The sequence below is a fragment of the Geospiza fortis genome, unplaced genomic scaffold (assembly GCF_000277835.1).
Source record: "Geospiza fortis unplaced genomic scaffold, GeoFor_1.0 scaffold112, whole genome shotgun sequence".
NCBI classification, from domain to species: domain Eukaryota; kingdom Metazoa; phylum Chordata; class Aves; order Passeriformes; family Thraupidae; genus Geospiza; species Geospiza fortis.
The window spans coordinates 6,830,006-6,851,880 of NW_005054298.1; the positions used below are offsets into that span (position 1 = coordinate 6,830,006).

Below are 21,875 nucleotides of genomic sequence, written 5' to 3' on the forward strand. Positions count from 1 at the left end.
AGCAGGAATTCAGAAGTTTTAATTACCTAGAATTTCAGAGAGTTGTTAGACAGTGACTCAGACTTAAGTGCTGATTTAAATAACTTTCCCTTGTGACTCTCAACTTGCCTGGATATGGAATAGCTACCATTCAAACCAGTGTTTGGAGGCGTAATTAAACCAGAAGGAATGCACATATGTAAGAGACTGAATGTTACTAAAACCTGCAGCCTCATTCAGAACCACTCACAAATTTTTCAAGTCAATTGATTTTTTTTTCATGTAAGACAATCACTGCTGTAAAACATTTAAAATCCAAACAGATGACATGGAAGGAGGAAATGCAGAGGTCATCTTGAGCTGGAGTTGAAAAGCATACAAATCTTCTGCATTTGGAACTTCTAAGTTTCTAATAGTCATGTTTTGGACAAATTTCAGTGCCTGTACTCCCTGAGCCTGGTAAGCCAAGGCATTACTGTCACACAAATCACAATGCCAACGCTGATGCCCTGGCCCATCCCAGTCTGGCTGCAGTGATCTCCAACTGCACATTCCGACTGACTGGAGCAGCACCCAGCTCCAGTTGCAGAAGCAGCACAGGCTGTGCAGGCACCTTCTGCCATAGCTCTGGAACCTGGGAGGACACCACAGAGCTGCAAGGCCCCTGTGCAGTTCCTGCACCCGCACACCTGCAGGGCACTGCTGAGACACTGACCTGCAGCGCAAGCAGGAGAGCAGCAGCAGGGCACTGACACAGCTCTCCTCCTCCTCAAGGATGAATTTAGTTCCCTTAGGAGGCGAGGCTGGGCCTCTGGGATTTTGCTGGAGTGAGGAGTTCTGAAGCGAAGCAGGCAGTGCTCTGCCCACCCAAGCATCTGTGCCAGCAGTGTGTTACAGTGACGGGCTCACACAGCCGGCCTCCGTACACACCCAGAGGCAACGACAGGCAAGCAGAGCTTTCATTTCATTGCAGTGGCTTTAGAAAGCTTTCAACAAAATCAGCTTCCCACACTGGCTCTAAATGCAGACTGCATTGAGAAGAGTGGCAGCTCAGATTCGGGATTTAAAATTCCGGTTTTTAATCACAGCTTGCTGTGGGGCAAAGAAAATATGTATCAGTGGTTGCTGCCTAACCTGCTGCATGCTCCCATATGAACTAAGATTAATGACACAGTATCTTGACTATCCAAAAGAAAAAAAAAATAATCAAATATTCTAAAGGGACATCATTTGGCACAGCTTAGATGTTATGTGTTTATTTCCCCAATAGAAGCTGCCAATTTGGAGTACACCAATCATCTCTGCTTGTAAGCAGTGGACTACTAGTTTTAAACTTATTTCCTGACACTGAATTTGCTCTTAGAAAAATTTACTGAAGCCTATTGCTCTGCAGAAGGGCAGAGTTGCATCCTGCAGCAAGGCTCTGAGAATCCTGCAGCAGCGGCACTGTGGGAGCCCAGGATGTGCAGGAATGAAAGGGCTTTGGAAGATGAGTGTGAGCAGACTATGCTAATAACCCTAATAATGAAATTAGGTTTTGCTGCAAGTCCTGTAAATGTTACTTTACAAGCTTTACAAGGTAACAGCAAATGAGTTCAGGGCAAGACCTTTCTCTTTCAACAAGGAAATCCAGCAATACTGAAGAAAAATTCTCAGAATTCCTTGCTTGCAGCCAGCTGAGATGGAGAATTAAGGCAGATTCTTCCTTGCTGTCAATTCCTCCCCAGGTCCGAGGACAAATGGCACCCAACGCACAGAGCCTGTGCCAGAAAGCAAAAACAACCGATGGAACTGTTTTCACACCCTCACCAGCTCCTTTCTTCTCCTTTTCACATGGGCCTCACACCAAAGGTTGTGGCCATCTGCCCTGGGCTCCATCTACAGCAGGCAGTGAGTTATGATCTGGACTCTGATTTATCCTTTGTGAGCAACAACGGCATTCTACAAACCTCAGATTTATATCTTAGTCAAAATCAAACAAACCCTAGTCAGAGCAACAGATCTCATATTTTTATACTTCTTGTGGAAGTTTCCAGGTTACTGTGTTTGTAGCAGGTAAGCATAAATTTTAACATTATACTGAACAAATAATCACATCACTTACTCTTACATGCAAGTTCATTATTTACTCTACGCTAAAAAGCAATTGTAATTAAAATGATAAATCCCAAATTGAAATGCCCATTCAAGTTATTTTTTTAGAGTTGCATGGTACACAAACACAGCACAGCTTGAATTCCCAAGCAGGTCTCCTTGGTGCCAAAGCTGAGTTATTCAATTTACAAACTGGAAAGAGCCTTATATAGTTTTTATAGAGGGCAAAGTTTGTAGACAGAAATAATGCCTTCTATATCAAAGCTGAGTACAGAAAGTCTGGAAGCAGCACTCAATGCAGGTTTCCTTCTTTGAAGGAATGCTGAGTGTAAATTTCTCCTTCTTTGAAGGGACTTGGAATCTGATTTTGCCTTCATTACTTTGCTAGCTCTGGGCAGACTGACTTTTTGAACAGATTCAAGAGGGGCAGCCCAGATCTATTCCCTCACTAACCAGTGTGGGGGAGCAAGGTCCCAGCTGGCTCAGTGGGAAGGTTTCCTTTCTGTTTGTGCTGAAGGAGCAGGACATCACAAACACAGTGACTCATTTGACTATGGACACAGTTCATCTTTTAATGCACTTGTAATTTAGGAGCCTGGGAAAGTTTCTGAGGCAAGTTCCACCTTAAAAACACAATATCAGAATGTCGCTGGATTCCAAACATCCTTTATTTTATATCTGCTGCCATAGACAGTAATTGAACAGTGCTGTCATCAGTGTCAGTGGCAAAAAGGAACTTGGGTCTTCTTCTCCTGAAGATGTCATGTACATTAAGAAGTCAGTCCAAAATCCTGGAGTTAAGTACAAAAAGCAACTGTTTGAATTATAAAATACTGTATATACAGATATAAAAATGTCTCAGAAAGTGTCCCACAAAGTTTCTGAACTTTCAAGAGCAAATCTTCAGCAGGGTAAGTAGGTTGTTGTCTTCAGAGGTGAGCATCAGTTCATTGGAGCAGAATGTCTCAATCTTTATCTTCCTATATTACAGGTGACATGCTCTGATTTTCATCCCAGCCAGGGATAACGTGGTGATCCTAGTATTAAGGTGTTTTTTTCCTGGAGCTATTAATTTAACAAGCACACTCTCTATATATAAAAATGAAATTTCAAAGAAATTTATACAACAGCTAGACTTTATAAAAATATAGATCTATAATTTTACACCAGGAATTATCCAAGGTAAGTTTTCATTTTCTTAGCCATTAGAAATTAATTGTTATCCTCTGGAATCCTATATATGGCTACAGTATAAACTAAAATAATGTGAAGTTATTAGCTGGAAAAGTGAGTTTGAAGAATCTCATTCTGTGGGGTTTTTTTGGGCCAAAATTAACAAACTACCGCATTCTGCAGTGCTCATCCTGTGGGGTGGTGGACACACTACACAGTAAATGTAAACTTATTCCAAAATTTTCACCTAATTCAGTGTTAAAACCCAAATAAAGAAAACATTCCCACTGTCCTTACTGTAGGAAAAAAAAACCCCAAACCCAAATAAATAAAATTAGACAGTATTTCTATTTTGCTGTACTGTGTTAACTCTTTACTGTGTAGGGGAGGCAATAATGAATAATACAGCCATGTGATGAGGGAATGTAAACTGAACACATACTGGAAAAACCAGACTTTTACAGCTGTGTGTATATATATTTTTTTATATATATCTATATATATACATCTACATTGCAGTTATAACTGTCACCTCCCAAAAGAGATTCAATGGACTGAACAATCTTCTGTAAATTTCCCCAGCTGGAGCTCTTCAGGAAGAACTGGCTTTCAGCTTGGACAGCAGCATTTCATTCTTACGGCATTCCTGTTAACAGAGAGCAAAGAAGTAAGGAAGAATTTCTGCTAACTCTGCCACCTGTATCTCCACATCAACAGAACCAAACTCTTTCTTTCATTTTGAAACATCTCCACAATCCAAAGCAGCCTGGAGTGAGTGATGAGTTGAAGATAATATTGATTCATCCATAATGTTATTTCAATGGCAATATTAATTAAATTTATAACATGCAAGCCAGAAGGAACACTGCCTGACCACCCATCTGAAGTTTTTGCTAAAGCAATTCAGCTTTTTACTTGTAAGTAGAATAAATCTGAAATGGAGATTACTTGTAGGTGATCTGGAACTTCTCAGGACAGTTTGCAAAAGAGTCAGTGCTCAGGGAACAACTCTTGGTCAGGAAATATATTCACACAAGTACCCCTGTGTTCGGTACCACACCATGACTTTTTTATTTTTAAGGGTAGCAGAGTTGAGCAGCTCACATGGAAGAAAAATAGGTAAAAAACCTGACAATAAATCTACCTAAATTCTGCAAGTAGGATGTAAAATTCTGCATGTCAGAGTAGCTGAACAGCCCCTGTCATTCTGCCAGAGCACGGTGTCTGAAGCAGGAAGGAACTGTCTCAGAACAAAGCAGGAATAATTACACAAAGATGTTTTTCCTTGAACATATGAAGCCAGATGACAATTTTGCCTGCAGCATTCCCTTTCATTCATTCATTCTCATGGAGACAGCAAGTAACAGAAGCTTGGGAAAGGCTAAATCAATGAAGTGTTACACAGTGCTTTCACAATCATTAGGCAACAAGGCTGGTTCCTGAAGATTAATGACCAAGATCCTGCATTTCCTCCTCATTCACACACATTTCCACACCCCTCTTTGCTCCAATAACTAACTGCTCACAGACCTTCAAGAGATTCCACTTGAAAACCTAAATACACCACTTGCTTGATAACCTCTCCCTGTAACATGGAGAGGTGCCAATCTAGCAGTGAAAGAACTCCCAGAATCAAATTCAGAGTCCAAGATTCACATGGAGAAAACGACCAAGATACCTCATGAACATGGTGTGATAAGCATCATATCAAGATCTTGTGCATATATTAATGCACAAGTACATCAAAATAGGTCACAGAACATGACAGTTGAACACAGCAAAAGGGTTCTTACCTCTTTAAATTCTTTCACTGTTTTGAAGTAAAGCCTCTGTTTCTCTAGAAGCTCTAAGTATTCATCATTCAACTGGTCTCTTCTCATTTTGTTTTCTTGCTTCTTCTTTTCCATCTGTTGGTATGCAGGAAGGGTAAGAGATCATATGTATGGGATACACATGGACACACTGCAGAAGGAACAGCTATCTGCAACACACTAGGGGAGACAGATACTTCATAAATTATACCCCTGGCTCATACTTGAAATGCAATGAACATTTAGGTCAGCTCTTAAAAATTAAGAGCCTAATGCTGAAGTCTCAGTACCAGTGGCATTGTAGGTGCAGTTGGGAAAAGGGCACATGATGGTTGAGACTCTGAGGTGCTGCTGACCCTCTTCAGCAGCAGAAAGCAGCTTCAGTCAGCTCCCACAGTCTGAGAAACTGTGCCTGAGGTGCAGGTCTGACTGCACCCACACAGTCCAAATGGAAGAGTTCTCACTGCTTTCAGTGGCATTCAGTTATCTCAGGCATTTAAATCACTACATTGCCAGTAATGAAGTTGAGGGGTATAAGATTCCTGTCAGGACAGAGGTGTTACAACACCTCTGTCATACTCTATTCATTGACATTTAGTGGTGACAAGTTTCTGATGAATGTGAAAAGAAATAATCCTTTTTAGTTGTTTGCCTAATTTGCACCTCATGTAATGGATAATAATAGTGCATAGAAAGATCCAAGAGGCTTTGCTGAGATAATTCCCAGGTTTTAGCAAAGAAAGTGAGGGGAGTCAGACCTTCATTCGATTCTGTTTGATGCCTTCTACAATCTGCTCCATCTGCCGCAAAAACTGCTCCCGAGATCCGGACGATGCCATGGCTCTGGAAAGAAGAAAATGGAACACCTGACAGGGATGTGGGACACTGTGTCTCAGCTGCTGCTGTCTTGCACATCTACCCATGTCCAAAGTTCTCATTGCTTAGTGTTCCGTGGAAAAATTCATTCTTTTAATCACTGGTACCACTGACAGTGCAGCTCTTCAGCTACCAAAGAGACAGGCACAGAGAGAGCTCAGAGCCCCTCACAGGTGTGCTCCCTGTCAGCTCAAGTCTGCTCCTAACTAAATAAAAACATTATTTTTTAAGAAAAGCCTCTGTTGTGAATAGTAAGGTGACTAGAGGTCTAGGAGAACAGCAAATGTTGTACAATTTCACACTGTAATAGGGAAAGCCTAGAAGTCATTTTAGACCTCGAAATCATTAGAGAAAAATAAACACTGGCTGATTCACACACTGATTTTTGACCATGAACTTCCAAGGCAACCACAATTTTACACAGACTCCACAATATATCAAAATCTCCAAATACAGAGGTAGTTTATAATAAACATGTCTGAAATATGTCCCAGTCTAATGTTTTGTACATAATGTAATAACCACAACTCCACTAAAAGGAGGAAAAGATTAAAATTAACTCCAGGAAAATTATGACTGAATTTCCACATCTAAAGAATCAGATATTAAAAACATATGTTGGCTATAAAAGTTACATAATTCCAAGTCCGTGATTCCCCAAACTGGCTTAAACAGAGTTAATAAACTATTCTATAAAACAGTTTATGACTATAAAATCTTCTAAGAAATTTTTAGTCTCTATAACTGGTGCCCACTCCTATTTGTCCAACCAATTCTACCACTCTTTGCAGCTATTACAAGATAAAGAACCATAACTTACTGGTGGAAGTTGTCATGGATAGAATTCAGTAAGTTAACCTGTGAGTTGGAAAAAAAAGAAGAAAATACACATTTGTCTTCTCTGGTATGAGTTTTCACAGACAATAAGATTAATTTTATTTTTTAAAAAGTTACTATATAGATAATGCCCTCAAAAGCAGACAGATGTACTAAAATCACCATGAGCTTTCTTTCAGAAGATAAACCACAATCCTTTTGATTTAGTAAAATCTATGGTTGAATGACAGAAGCAGAAGTGTTGGACCACAACTGATATTTTAAATTTTACTGGCACTCAATTATAGCACTGAGAGTTTTCCAGCATGATGCCTTCCCAAACTAAAGCAATAAAGTAAAATGGCCTGCACACGTGTTCAACATGTGTTGAAATTTGACATAAAAGCAGATGCTGGTCCAGTGTTCAACAGCGACTGTTGACATGTGCACAAGCACATCACAAATAAACAGGAAAAAAAACCACTTTTGCTTTTCAGATGGGAACCACTCAACACAATCTATTTCACAGAGGGCTCTGAAGAATCACCAGGCAGTGCAGGAGCAGCAGGTGAATTCCTGCACTGCTTTCATTGTGCAGATGAGGTTTACAGATTCCCTGCCAGCCAGGCATCATTACTCACTTTGCTTATGTGTATTTTACTGGGTGCTAAAAGGTGAACTCATAAAAAGTACAGAATGGCATTTCAGACGTGTGGCTTCTCTTACAAGACAGTAACATTGCATTCAATGAAGACAAAAATAAACATTTATTCCCAGGAATATTTTGCTGCTTGTATGAATTCCTCCAACTAATAAAACTATATGGGATACGTCCTATGTAACTGCCTTTGATTTTTTTCCTGTTTTTTACATACTGCCTAGAGCATTAAAATTCAGCAACTGGAAATTAATGTGATCCTTTCTCTCAGCTTTGAATACCTCTTGCAAGTCTCCTGTGGTTAAGCCTTCCAAGCAGTTTCTCCTTTTGATGAGTACTTGAAGAGTTTTGCACTAAGCAAACCCAAGGGCTGCAAACAGAATCACCTGCCCCACTGCCAGAGAAAACTGAACTCATCTCCTAAATCAAAAATCCTCCACCTGAATGAGATAAAAATAAGCAGGCATGGCAGAATCTGCAGGTATTCCTGGCCTTCTCTTGGATAAATTCAAACAAATTCTGAACAGACTCCCAAGCAGCCAAGGTGCTTAAGAATTCCTGTAATTTACAGCAGTGAAAATATTGCATTACTCATCAATATTTGCCATGTTCACATCCCTGCCTCAAGATATTTCCACTAAGCCTGTGCTTGAGAACATAATTACAGTTTATACATATATATATTCAAGCCAGGAAAAGTAGCCCTGCCCAGCAGTGCTGCACAACCATGGCATAGGAAGAGTGTGGATGTGTTACACTACAGTGAATTCAGCATACACACCCCAAAATTGAAAGACATTATGAAAAAAATTACTTTTAAAGCCTTTTAAAAAATACATCTTTCTCAAAATAGGATTAAATATGAGCCAGAGACCTTTTATGTCAAAACTAAAACCCTCATAGCCAAAATTCAACTGTACAACAATTCTTACTGTTGTTGTTTTAAAGCAATGATGCTCAGTGTGTTTTACAAAAGGGCTGGTTTGGGGAGGAAAAAGGGGAAAAAATCTCCCCAAAACCCAGGAACAAGACAAAGTCCAGGTGTATTCCAGAAATCTTTGTGAAGCACAGATTGCAAAGACATGTTTTATACACCATTAGACAATATTTACTCGCCAAAACCTTGATTTTGGTGCTATGATTACATTTGCTGATCAAATGTTACTCAGGTTTCAAAAGCACAGTGAGTTTAAACATACTGTACTAACAGCAATTCTTGTACAACACAGACCATTGCCCCTCCAAGATTACAAATATTCTTATGAATCTGTTGTTCCATTTTTGTTTACAAAGACCAGTAAGTCTGCTCTAACAGGACTGAATATGGAGAAAGCCAAGCAAAAACTTTTTATTTCTTTCCCCACAGACTGAATACTGGGAAAACAGTAATAACATTTTCTTACCTCCTTTTCCAAATATACTTTCTTATCATCCAGTGTATTATAAAGAGTAAAAAACTGCTTCGTTTCTTTGTGAGTTGCTGAGACTGCAAACAAAAAAAAAAGGGGGTAGAATAATAAAAGAATATGAGGTAAAATGGAATCTGTAAAAATACTCTGTAGGCTTTCTATAACATATTTTCCACTATCAAGAATGGAACACAGTCACTAATGTACATGCAGAGGGAACATCCTCCCAGAGTTTCTCTCAGCAGGGTTCCAGCTATCATCTCTTGTAAGAACAACACAGCTCAGTGTCTAAATTAAGCCCCAACTGCTGACAGCCCTTTCTGGCAGCCCATGTTGGCACCATCAGCTGCCTGTTTGTGCTGTACCCTGACACCACCCAGGCAGCTGTGCTGCTCACAGTGGCCTTGCCTGGCTTGTTGGAGGGGCACAGGCTCAGCAGGGACAGGGAAGAGCAGATAATCTTGGTAGTACTGTGGGGAAAAAAAGTGCATTAGACCATAAATGTCAAGCTACACATGTGCAAAGATGCCCAACAAAGCTTTTGCTGTTTTAAATTATTTTTATCTTCTTTATAATCTATGTGTGGTGATAGAATTAAGTAATACTTTCTGGTTTAGGTGGTTACAGCAGATGTGTTGTTCAGAGCTCAGCTGGGAAGGCAAGGTTCAGACATGCCTTCCCTTTGGGCTCACAAGATGGTACTCAAATCTGTTGAGTCTTACTCTAGTCTTTAGTTCTTCAATGCCTAAGGAAATCCAATATATTTGTGACTCCCAAGGAAAGAGTTCAACAGGCAGCAAAAGTAATTCTGGCTAGAAACCACAAGCTGGAAAAAATGTATGGGTTAAAAATTATAAACCTTGATGAAATGTTACTCATTAGTCTGGGATTTGCAGAACTGCTGCCAAATGAAAGAGGCCTTTCCCAAACCATTTCCTTCATGCAACTCCTGCTCTTCCAGCAGCTCTGGTAGTCACAAGTCTTTCATGAGTGGATTCCACAAAACAACTCAGAAAGCCTTTCAAGATTTCACCTGTGTTGGAAAGTTGTGCCAACTTTTGGAGCCTTATGGGCACACACCAGAACCCAAGCAGGGTAAAACAAAGGGGGAAGAGGGAACCAATTGGCTCATTGAGGCACACAGCAGAACCCAAGCAGAGTAAAACAAAGGGGGGAGAGGAAGAGGGAACCAATTGGCTCATTGATTCTCTTAAACATTTTCAATGGAAGAGGCTCAGTTAGGTCAAAACCAAAACTCTGAATATAACTGAAAAGGATTCTGGTACAAAAATCACAAAATCACTAAGGTTTGAGGTTAGTGCTGAAGATTGTCCTGTCTAACTCCTTGAAGAAAAGTTTAAAAAAACATGTTTTGGCAACTGAAGGCCACCTGAATCTGGCTAAGGGAAAAGCCTCTAAATGCCTCTAAAAATACAACAATTCACAGAAAAACTGGCTAGAGATTACCAACTCATTTCTCTAGAAGCTTAGCCTGCACAATGCAGGTTCCCAACAACGACTGAGCAGTGTGTTATCCTGAGATACTACTCACACTTTGTACTTTAGAAAACAAAGTCCCATAAAATTCAAAGCATCTTAAATCTACACCCAAAGTGCCCAAGTCTCTCTGATGCTAATCTCTCTGTACTTCAGATATAAAGGAAGCTCCATCTTTGGAGCAGGTAGCTCTGACCAGACATGACAGAGAATTAGACATGACAGAGAATGTGCAGCAAATTTAAGGAAAAACAACAAAGCTCTTCATAGCTGGACTTGATTAAATAAACTGCATGGCACAGCAGAGGGAGGAAGAAGCACTGGACTTGTACTCACATCTATTCCATGTATTTAGATAATACATGTGGAGGACAGCACAGAAGTGTGCCACTGGAGATGCCTCACCAGGGCAGGGGATTTGGATCCCACTCAGATAACCAGTTTGGAACAGCTCACTCTTCCAGAACTTGCTTCACACATTTATTTAATAAATGCAGAATACCTCTGAATCATTAGCTAGGTTTTCTTATGCTAACACACAAGTTAGTTAAATATACACCAGTAAGCATACTGGTCTGTTATCAGTTTAGTGGAACAACTGTCAAATTTTATTTCATTTGCACCTTTTCCAATTTTACAATTTCTGATCATAACAGTTAAAGACAAATTGTATTCTGCTTCTACCAAGATATAGCAGGATTGTGTTAATTAAAAATGAAACAAACCAATCTCCTCAAGAACCTGTTTTTACTTGGTAGCTCTTGACATAGTTTGGTTCAGAACCAGTTATGTCATGTCAGTGGAAACAATAAAGCAATCTAATGGTAAGGCAAATTAATTAAACACGATTCAAACTTACAGCAACCTCATTTGTAAATGGTGAATTAAGGACTTTCAGAACATACTGGCTATTAACCTAAATGACAGAACCTGCTGCAGATAAAATTCATTCCAGAGGTCTTGTGCATTGAGTTTCACCCTCAGGAGTATTCTTAAAGCCCAGCTTATAAAACCTCAAAAATACGATGTGGAACATGAATACCAAAAACCTTTAAAATACCACCAAATTAGCAGGTGCTGTTGTTACATGCCATATGTTTAAAATGCAACTGCCCTTGTTTCAGGGCTTGAGCCTTCAGCAGGATGGTCCTGCTTGATATACATACCCTGACTGTAAAGTTCAATAAATCTCTTCTGATACTGTGTGAGCTCAGCTCGGCTGGGTACTTCATCAATCTTGCGTTGTAAAATGGCTATTTCTCTGTTTCTTCGTGCCTGAATAGAAAGTTAGGAGGGGAGAAAACAAAGCCTCTTCTTGTTCTCTTCTTAAAATGGATGAAGCCCCCCCCCGCAATACTTTGTTATTAAATAATTGATTTTAAAAACAAAAAAAGCTTTGGCTGAGGATCATTTTTTTTTTGGCAATTGATTTGTGACAGAAACACTTGTTATAATTAGAACAACAGGACAAAGTATTAGAAGTTCCAAGATAAGACAAACATCAGCAATTTTGCACAAGTAATGACACAAGGAGTAACTCACCAGTAGCAGGCGGATCTTTTGAAGTTTCTCTTTCTCAGCTTTGTACTGCTGTTCTATAATCTTATTTGGCTCCTGGAAGTTGAGAACCCAAAACAATTGTGTATTACAGTAGCATACGAGAGCTGCAGTGCAAAAATGGGCAGATTTGGTTTGTTTTCTGGTTTTGCCTATCTTTGGCTCCCACAATAACACCACCATTTGTTGTTTGGGGTTTTTTTAAATGATAATTTGTTATCTGTATTAAAAGCCTGACATAATTTACTCTAAACAAGGACATTTAGATGGTTTTTAACTTTTGATGTTTGAGTTTTTAAGAGTTATCAATATCTTTTGCACTGCTTTACAACAGTCACACTTTAAATGAAGATACAAATTCAAAGATTGTCAGTACCCCTTAGTCTGAGTGTTTATACTTTGATTCAGTGGTGGGGTTAAGAATAAACAAGGCACCTGAACAGAACATAAAGCCTCTGACATGTGTTAACTTCCTGCAGTGTGGGCTTCTAAATTTGAAGATCCAGTAAACTATGTTAGATACTTTTTTTTCCTTGCTAAAAAATTTAAGATTTTGGTTTGCACTTTAATTTTTTTCATGCTGTGTTGAGGAGGACAGCAGCATCATGGAAGCTGTAATCTGCCTTGTTCCAGAGGTATGAATGCATCAAATGTTTACCCACTGAAAATAAAGTCATTGAAGCTTTTACTTTTCTGTTCATTCATTATTCATTGCCATCAGTCTGGATGCACTTGTGTTCAAGTCTAACTTCTGACAGCTGCTCACTGCATGCAGTGCACTGAGCCACTGAAAGCTCATGCTTTCATCCTTCAGATAACCCCACTTCTAAGAAAAAAACAACCAAACCAGACATTCTTTCTAAGGAGGACATGTTTCTGTCAGAGATATGCACAGCTTTTAGCACAACACCCAGAGATTCTTCTCTGCTACTACAAAGAAAGAAGTAAAAGGCACAAAAGCATCTCCAAAGGCATGGATTCTGTGAAAAGAACAGATAATGCTGTTGCTGTTTGCAGACTCCTGTATTTCTAGGATTATTAGCCTGAACTGTGGCTTTACAGAGCTTTTTAAATATTCCAGCAGATACTTTAAGGCTTACAAGAATGTTCCAGAAGTCAGAAAGACTTAAACAAACATTCCCAAATGCAATTTGAAAATAAGAACTTAGGCTTTTGCTATTACCTGTTCCTCCCCATCTTCCGCTGCTTCGGCTTTCAGAGTCTCAATATTTTGTTGCAGTCTCTCCATTTCTTCCTTTAAACAAACAAAAGTTGATTTTTTTTTTAACTGAGACCTCTTCTCTTAAGAGAGGTGAGGGAAGGATCTTGAACACAACTTCTAACAAAATGTCAGAGCTGACCACACACATAGATTTCAAATTTGGAAGATTAAACAGCATTCCCTGCTTAAGGGTATTAAGGAAGGCCACACCAGCTCAGATCCTTCCTCACTCTTCCTTGCTCCAGGGGTGCTAATATTCAATTTAAACCTGGAGTTAGCAGTACCTGGGGGTGTGAGACAGATGACAGACATGGACACACAGCACAACAACACACCAGGAAAGTGCTTATTTACCAAGTTTTAAATGAATCCTTCTAGGAGACACTGGAACTTACCCTACAATGTGCTTTGAACTCTTGCTCCTGGCTCTTTAGGTTTTCATTCATAGCCACCAGTGCTCTCAGACTCTGTAATATGCTAAATTTGAAGATCCAGTAAACTATGTTAGATTTTTAGTTTCTAATTTAAACAGATTGAGAATTAACATATATTAAAACAAGCTTAGTTCTAAATAAATTTACAATAAAACCTGGGTAAATTAAACCCCAAAATATCAGCACTGATATACCAAGGTCAAAATAAAGATGGAATCTTACACTGAATATTCTGATGGCTTTGTTATGTTTTAACCTCATTACTGTGAAAGTTTTGAGAGACTTCCATTTAATTTATGTGAGATGAAGGCTTCAAACATGAACAAAATAAATCAAGAAGGCCTCATCTACTTGTCAGATGTGTCTAGGGTTCTTCTGCTTTAAACACCTACAATTATTTTGAACTACAGACTGACACTTTTCATTCTGACTGAATCGTATTGAAATGTTACCCTGTCTCTGGAAAGCAAGCTGGAGAATAATTTAATTTTTAAATTTTAGTTATTTGTTAAGGTTGACAAACCAAGAATCATTGAATGATTCATTTAAAAACCATTATTTTTCAGAATTTCAAAGATAACAAAGAAAGAAACTTACCTAGAATCTGCTTGGGATTCTATTGTTTCTAAGGCTGCCAATTCCTTGTCCAGCTTTTCACTGTAACTCTTAACCTAAGGGTTACAATTAATAATAAATTGATACTAAACTGATTAATAATAAATTGACTTTCCCCCACCATGAGATCAGTGAGTTAAGCTGGCAAACACCTTCAGTGTTTAATACATCCCTTCACAAACAGAATTCCCTTCAAAAAAGTTTCAGCTACAAACAGCACAGAAAAAAACCAAAGATTACCTCTGTTAATGTCTCTTTTGCTTTGGTACATTTTGCCTGCAGATCAGCACATTTAGCCTGCAACTGTTACAAAAGAGAAAAAAAAAGAGTTGGATTTTATATTCACACTAATTACACCTGTAATGGAGAACAGAGAATATTTGAGCTGTTCATAATGGTTGTCTGTCAAACAGCAGGCCAAGCATAACAAACACTGTCTTTTCTTGTCAGCTACTCTTGCAACTGATTGCAAGAATTCTGACTGAATATTTAATTACTAATAGCAAACATTTACCACCTGATCCTTTAGGTCCATAAAGTCCCAGAATAAACAAGAGCTTTCCCAAATTACAGGCCAATAGAATTGGACAGAAACTCTGCTAAACTGCTCAAACTTTTCTAGCCTGGCTGTACTGGCCTAGTTTCACACCAAGCTAAGAAAGAGTCCCATTTTATACTTCTCCAAATAAGTCAGGGCAATTCAAGACTTGCACAGAAGCACCATGGCACCAAACCACAGGCATTGCCACACCAAATAACCAAGCTGCTTTATGGTTCTCTTCTGTGTAACTATGGAAAGTCTAATAAGGCAGTTAGAAAAATATGTATTACAAACAAAAAAATATTAGGTATTTCACTTCTCAATTAATTTACAGAAGCTAATTTTAGAAGAACATCCTTCTTTAAATTCCCTATGATTTAAGATAACATTGCAAATAGTAACAACAAAAATAAGACATGGTTTACAAAAGTGGAGCAAAAGTGAGCAAATAAAAAATGCACATGTAGCTCAGTTCCACTTCCTTTCATGCTATTTTAGTGTGCTGTTCACAACACAGAGCTGTGACTTCATGCTCCACTCTTCCCTTTCCAAATGTATAAAAATAAAGCTTTTTCATTGTTTTTCATAGTTTTTTACCAATAGTTGACCAACAAATTTTATTCTGACTAAAAAAATTTAAGTCTGCAGTCCACATCTCATGAAATCTGACATGAATTGTTAGTTTTGAGAAATCTTGCCAAAACTTACTGCAGTATTGAAGCCAGAACTCCATAAATATTTCTTAAAAGACAGGGTTCTTGACTGTCACTGATTTCAAAAGCTGCTTTTGGCAAGTGGTAAATGAAATTCAGCCAGGAAATTCTTACTTTAGTAAAGTGATTAAAGGATTATATTTGGCTTACAGCTGTCAGTACATTTTTTCCCCATATAAAAACAGCACTGAGATTGTTATGTACTGAAAACAAGCTGCACAGAATTAAAGGGCCCTCAACTGTTAAAATGGCAAAATCATGGTCCTCCCCAAAATTAAGGCTGAGCTAACTGCCCCCTGGAATACAACCTGCTCTCACAATCCAAGGGCAATGCAAGCAGAGAAATGAGTGTTCAGCATGACAAATTGCTGGTGCAGAAGATACCTTGCAGGTATTTTCTGGATGGCAAAAACTTTGTGATCAACCACTTTTATCAATGTTTTCTTCTTTACTACATACACAATACTTACCTCTTCGAGGAGTTTGGTTTTCTGCAAGATCTGCTTGTTGAGAGATGCCACCTTCCTTCTGTGTTGCTGGGCAGCTCCAAGCCTTTCTGGTCTCTCCTCAGCAGAAAGCTCAGATTGCTGAAAAACAATAACAACAGCCTTTTGGACCTCACAGCACTGTTTTCTGCTTCTTCAGAAGCTCAGGAAATACCAAGGTGGGACACACCTATGATATTCCTTATCAAGAACTGTGTCTATCCAAAAGAATGACTGACTGATGTACCTCACGTCAAAATAAGCAAGCAGCTGAGCAACTGAATTATATTCTAGAATTTGCAAGTAAAGTAAGCTAAAAAAGTCAGTTGCCCTGGGACAGGTGGAAAATACTACAGTGTACTAGAAGATAGATTTTTCTTTTTTTTTTGCATCAGCATTATGGTTAAACCTGGTAGAGTTCTTCAATGGAAAAAAATACAAGCATATTAAAAAACCCCTTAAGCTGTGGTATTCACTGAACTTGTTCAATCAGAGATGTTCCACACCCCAACAAGTAGCTCCAGAATTTTCAGAAGCCTTGAACAAGAGTGTATTCTGAAATAGAGGCTTGGCTGCATCTCCATGCTGAATGACAATGACATACTCAGTGTGGTAGATGCATTTACCACTCTGGGGTTTTTTTGTGTGTGCATGTGCACTGCTGACACCAGCCTTTGAGAACTACTCCATCCAGCATGCATTGCCAGGAGTGTCTCATAAATACATAACAGAGACAGCAATCTGGATCCAGCCTCCTCTTCTCTCTGAATTGTGAAAGCAAAGCTGACAGAAACATTCTTTATAAAAATAACATTTAGAATAGAAATTGTATATTTGCAGTAGACAAAAGAATCATTAAAAAGCATTGATATCTTGATCTCTAAGGGATTATTTGCCTAAAAATTATTTGTACCTTTTGAAAGTCTTCACTTTGATACTTACATCCATCTGTTTTCCTAATTTGCTTCATGCACTCAGACTTCTTTTTTTCACTTAATCCATTTTCCAATATTTCACTAGAAAACCAGTTAATTTTCAAGTACCTCAAGTGCTAATTTATAGTCTGTCAAAGACTTCAATACTAAGTGCTTTTTGAATAATTACCCAATGTTGACAACTGCTACAATGCATAATCAGCTAAAATGCTACAAGAAATGTGATATACTCTTCACTCATATTTGCTCCTGGTTCCACTCCAGGCAGATGGGTAAGCAGCTTAATTTTAAATGAAAATAAGAGGCAAAGCCTGTCTTCCTCCTCTCCGTTTTCTATGTAATTCATATTGAAGAGCAGCTTAATGATCTGTTCTGTTTTTACATCCACAGCAAGAAAAGACCAATTCTGATGGCTTAACCCAACAATTCAGAGGCTTTCTTTGCTTTTGTGTTAGGAAAGAAAGAAATGCCTCTAAGCAACACCTGAGACCCTGAACTACTCAACAAATACATACTCAGTCTTACTTAATTCCTCTCATTATTTAGTCAAATCACATTCCTTCATCATGTAATGCATTCCAAAACCTTATCCTTCTCACCACCACATTTAGCCTCTCACATGCATAAGATACAAATGGAGAAAAATGGAAATGCAAGTGAAACAAACATGAGCTAAACTACTCTGAGACTGATGTTTGCAGAAATAGTAAAAATCCATGTAGTGCAGCTTTGCCATTAAAAAAAAGTGGATCTTATTTCAAGAAGTGAACTTTACAGCTTGCTTTTTGAAAATGGAAAAGAACCATCACTAATGTCTCTGACTGTTTAAAGATGATCAATTTGCTGCTCATTAATAATTTTCTGCCAGTATTTTCAGAAGGTGAGGAATGACACTACAATCCTTCCTCCAGTTCATCACTCAGCAGGTTAACATGGCAGAATGGAGGGGCAAATGCAGAAATTCTAAGCATTGATCTTCTGCAAAAATGCCTCGTATAAGAAAGGTCCTGGCCCATGGCACCATCAGACCTAGAATTTGGCTTGTCAGGTATCTTTACTGGGCTTGTGGTGAGACAAAACTCTGGTAAAAAATTAAGCACTGCTGTGTTTCTCAGGCTATGTACAGTTAGCAGGGGCTAAGACTATTAGAATTGTATCCAAACATTGCTGATGCTTCAATAAACTCTTTGATAACATCCTTAATTCTTCTCCTGGTGCATGCATACGTGCACAGAAATTCTATTTTTTAATCACATCCCATAGATTTGAAAAGTGATCTATTTTTGGTTTGACTTGAATCAGTTCTTACTTTTTAGAGTATTAATCATTGCTCTACTATAACAGTCAAGGTCCTGCTCCCTTCCCTCAGAACAGAAGAAATGTAACATTGAAATATGACTCTTGGGCTTCTGTTCTTCCAATCTTTTATAATAAAGAAAGGCCAAGAATTTGCTGTTGAGCTATAGGGTTTATCTCCAAAATGGGAAAGCTCCATACCTCAAATGTGTCAACAAAAAGGAAGAAATATGAGAAGACTATTGGACAAGTAAGAGCGACCTATAACTCATATCTGGCAGTGATGTATTGGATGCATTAATTGCTTGAAGAGCCAGATTTTCTTCTCACATTACTGGAAAAAACAATCACAGCTGAACACAGTAACTGGAGCAAACACACACATTTAACTGCTTTGACTTCTCAAAGCAACAAAGGTTTGGGTTTGATGAGATGAGATTCAAAACTTGAGATCCAGGGCATGACTGAGGACTGGAGTCCAGTGCAAACATCTGGAAATCTGAGTGCAGGAGGCCTAGACTTTTCTCTGAGCTGGCCCACAGAGCTGTATTTCTGTGCTTAACACTGAACATTTTAAAGCATATCAAGAATTTAGGCTGCTGGTTTGCATAGATACAACTCAGGCCTCTCTCCATCCATGAAAGGAATTAGGCAGGTGCTGAAACCCAAATTAGTCACAAATGCAATTCAGGGACATGTACTATCACATCAAAAGCCTGGGTATGTTTAAAGTCTCTTTAAAGTACTCTGGCTGTGCTGCTGCCCACAGCATGTATTAAAAAGTGTGTTTCAAGAGAATCATGGCAGTGAAGTTGGCAGCTTAAAGCCTAAATTAAAAAGCTATCAAACACCACATTGTTAAACCCACTCAGGTAACACACTTACCTTCTCAGCATATTCAGACACAATTTGCTTGATCTCATCTGACTGAAGTCCAACAATCTGGCCAACAGTGCTTGCTGTCAGTTTGCCCTGCAATTGTATCAAGAAAATGCTTGGAGCTTTGGAACTGCCTGTACTTTTACATGATAATTTCCAATAAGTTCTAATGTTAAACAGAAATTTGCAAAATGAGTAAAAATATCTAATCATAAGAAAAGTCCAGGAAACATTCCACCCTCCAAACATAATTTTGCTGACAGAAATTTCTCACTTAAATCTTTTTAGCAAATTTTTATTCTTATTTCAGAAACTTAATTTTTATTCTTTATACTGAATTTTGCTTTGCTTAACACACCTCTAAGCATGCAGGCACGTGCAAGAATTCACCTTTAAACTGCATGCATGTATAAAACCAGTTTCCAAACAGAACTGGATTCTCCAATGGATTTCAGTAGAAAGCATGTCAGTCAACTCTGAGACTAGACTAATTATTACCTTTTTTTTCATGACTCCAGCATAAACAGAAACAATGTTTAACAGCTGAAATTATTTCCAGTCCTTTCACCCAGAAATCAAAGAACAGACTGCAAGTTCCACTATATCACTGAAAACAATGAATTAAGAAAAGAAGATGCATATCCAGTATTTTCTGTGTCTTAGACTAATGTTGTATTTATAAGTGCTTTGAAAAGAACCTTGAAAGGCACAGTTTTCCAGCACTCTCCCCAGTAATCCTCTGAATAATTCCACAAGATGAATAAAGTAAGATAGTGCATCCTGGGCAGCTGCAGAGTGATGTCTTTCCCCTGAAATTCTTGTAGAAACCATTTGAAATAGGCATTTATTTATATTGTCATTATCATTTCAAGGCAAATGATGAACTAATTACCCTTGGAAAATTTACTGTCTTCCTAATTCAACCATTTTCTATGCACTCTCCTTATGAAAATTTAAACACAGTCATTCCATGACTTCAGACCTGAATCAGCAGCCTGATTTTAAGAATAATTACCACAATGAGCCATAATTTAAAGAAAGCTGTATCAGTTTTAAATGCTACTGACCTCTTCTGTTGCCATTGCAGCCATTCCAGTCATCAGAGTTTTAATGCGAAGCTACAGCAAAATATGAAGAATTATACATAACAATTTAACTTCTATCATTTTGTTATCTTTCTGCCAGGGACACATACATAAAATTAGTATCATACAATGTGTATTTTAAAACAGGCAACAGGGCCCTAAGTCAGTGAAAAGAAGAGGTGGATAAAGTTACCAAATGTGAGGAAAATTTCTTGTAACAGTAAACTTTCACTCAGACTATTCCGCTCCCACTGTCAACCAAAAATCAACCTTTTTAAAAATGCTCAGATTCAAGAAATAATAAAGAGGTTCTGGGTTGTTAAACATCAAAAAGCATTAATTTTGTGGATCAATTTCAAGCTCTGTATTCTCCTGTGGGAAGCAACTTTCACTTCAACTAACCATGGAAATTTTCCTTCTTTTGGAGAAAGACTGGGCAGTGAAAATTGCTGCTCTCTCCCCCAGGGTATTAACTCCCATGCCTGCTGTGTCTGGGGCTCACCTCTTCAGCAGCCTGAAGGTCATCTTCATCACAAGGCTCAGCCTTCCCTGCTGCTGCAAGCCCTGGAGGTAGCACTGCTTTTTTATCTTCAGCCTTTTAAAGAAAAATTAAGACATTATTATATCTAGTTCCAATATTCTAAAGTGTTAAGAAAGACATCAAGGAGAAAACTGGAATGTAGCTGTTCTGTTTATATGAATACATTTCAGTTACTGGAACACCCTCACCTTCCAAATCATGCCAACTGAAATTGTAAGCCTTCCTGATTTCTCACAAGTATTCCAGCTGTGTCTCTGGATTCCTATGGACTTATCTGGCCTGAAGGTTCCTTATTGCACAGCCTTCTGAGAGCTGCCAGCCTCAGGAGACAACCCAGAATATGATGCCTACTACGCAGGACAAGAATGAATTTTCTTTTTTAATAAATTGGTTTTGCAACTTAATATTGTTTGTGTAACAAACATACAACATAAAAAATGCAAACATGCCTGGCTCAGTTAGAAGAATTTGTACCACTGAAGTAAAGAGAACTGGGCACAGCCAGACTCAATTTCTAGGTCACCCTACCACATCACTAACATATTTCACTGTCCACTTCTGCCTTACTGGAGGCTCAGACTCCACAACATCTAATATACAATATCCCAAAGAGAACAGAACTTTTGAAGAAACAAAATGGACTCTATAAACATGACTAGGGGTTACTCTGAGGGGAAAACAGGCATGCCTAGATTGAGAAATATCTCCATTTATAAAAACATAAATGTGACATTTGTATGTGGAATATTGAGATAATGAAGAAGAGCAACTTTAATCTACTCAATGTATTGCAGGGTCCATGATGTGTTTAATGCATTACCTTCATTATCTCTGTAATAAAGACTTGTAGCCAAATTAATATCTGCACTGAAATCACAAAACTGCAGGTACCCTGCATTTTATGGACATTTTAAGATGCCATAATCATCAAAAGCACAGCAAGGATGCTAATTTTCAAGAAGAACAATGATTTATTTATTTATAGGTTTCTCTATCACATTAAACAAAGTGCTTTGTAATAAATGTCTACAATATTTCTTACCAAGTTGAATGGTTCTTTAAAAAGAAAGACCCTTTAATGATCACATTATGGAACACTCAGTTGAAAAATATAAACAGACAAAATATGTTATTACCTAACAATAAAAGTCAAACCAAAACAAACCCAATGCCCAAACCCTCTTTCTTCTAAACAAAAAATAAGTTTGCAAAATGTGATCTGTAAGTAGAGATTAAAGAAACTCTTTAAGAAGGCCAAT

At 38.3% G+C, this 21,875-nt stretch overlaps 1 protein-coding gene across 1 annotated transcript in view; it reads right to left on the reverse strand.

Annotated features, from left to right (window-relative positions):
* Positions 1-2,723: 2,723 nt before the first annotated feature.
* CCDC93 (coiled-coil domain containing 93) overlaps positions 2,724-21,875 on the reverse strand; it is a 64,847-nt gene continuing 45,695 nt past the window's right edge. The window contains exons 9-23 of the mRNA XM_014306344.1: positions 20,578-20,670; positions 20,058-20,108; positions 18,997-19,083; positions 15,866-15,982; positions 14,382-14,444; positions 14,124-14,197; positions 13,488-13,569; positions 13,054-13,125; positions 11,856-11,927; positions 11,480-11,588; positions 8,811-8,893; positions 6,754-6,791; positions 5,816-5,900; positions 5,040-5,153; positions 2,724-3,892 (exon numbers count right to left, since the gene is read on the reverse strand). Coding sequence (XP_014161819.1) covers positions 3,839-3,892; positions 5,040-5,153; positions 5,816-5,900; positions 6,754-6,791; positions 8,811-8,893; positions 11,480-11,588; positions 11,856-11,927; positions 13,054-13,125; positions 13,488-13,569; positions 14,124-14,197; positions 14,382-14,444; positions 15,866-15,982; positions 18,997-19,083; positions 20,058-20,108; positions 20,578-20,670 — 1,194 coding nt within the window. The 3' untranslated portion in view covers positions 2,724-3,838. The remainder of the gene's footprint in view (positions 3,893-5,039; positions 5,154-5,815; positions 5,901-6,753; positions 6,792-8,810; positions 8,894-11,479; positions 11,589-11,855; positions 11,928-13,053; positions 13,126-13,487; positions 13,570-14,123; positions 14,198-14,381; positions 14,445-15,865; positions 15,983-18,996; positions 19,084-20,057; positions 20,109-20,577; positions 20,671-21,875) is intronic.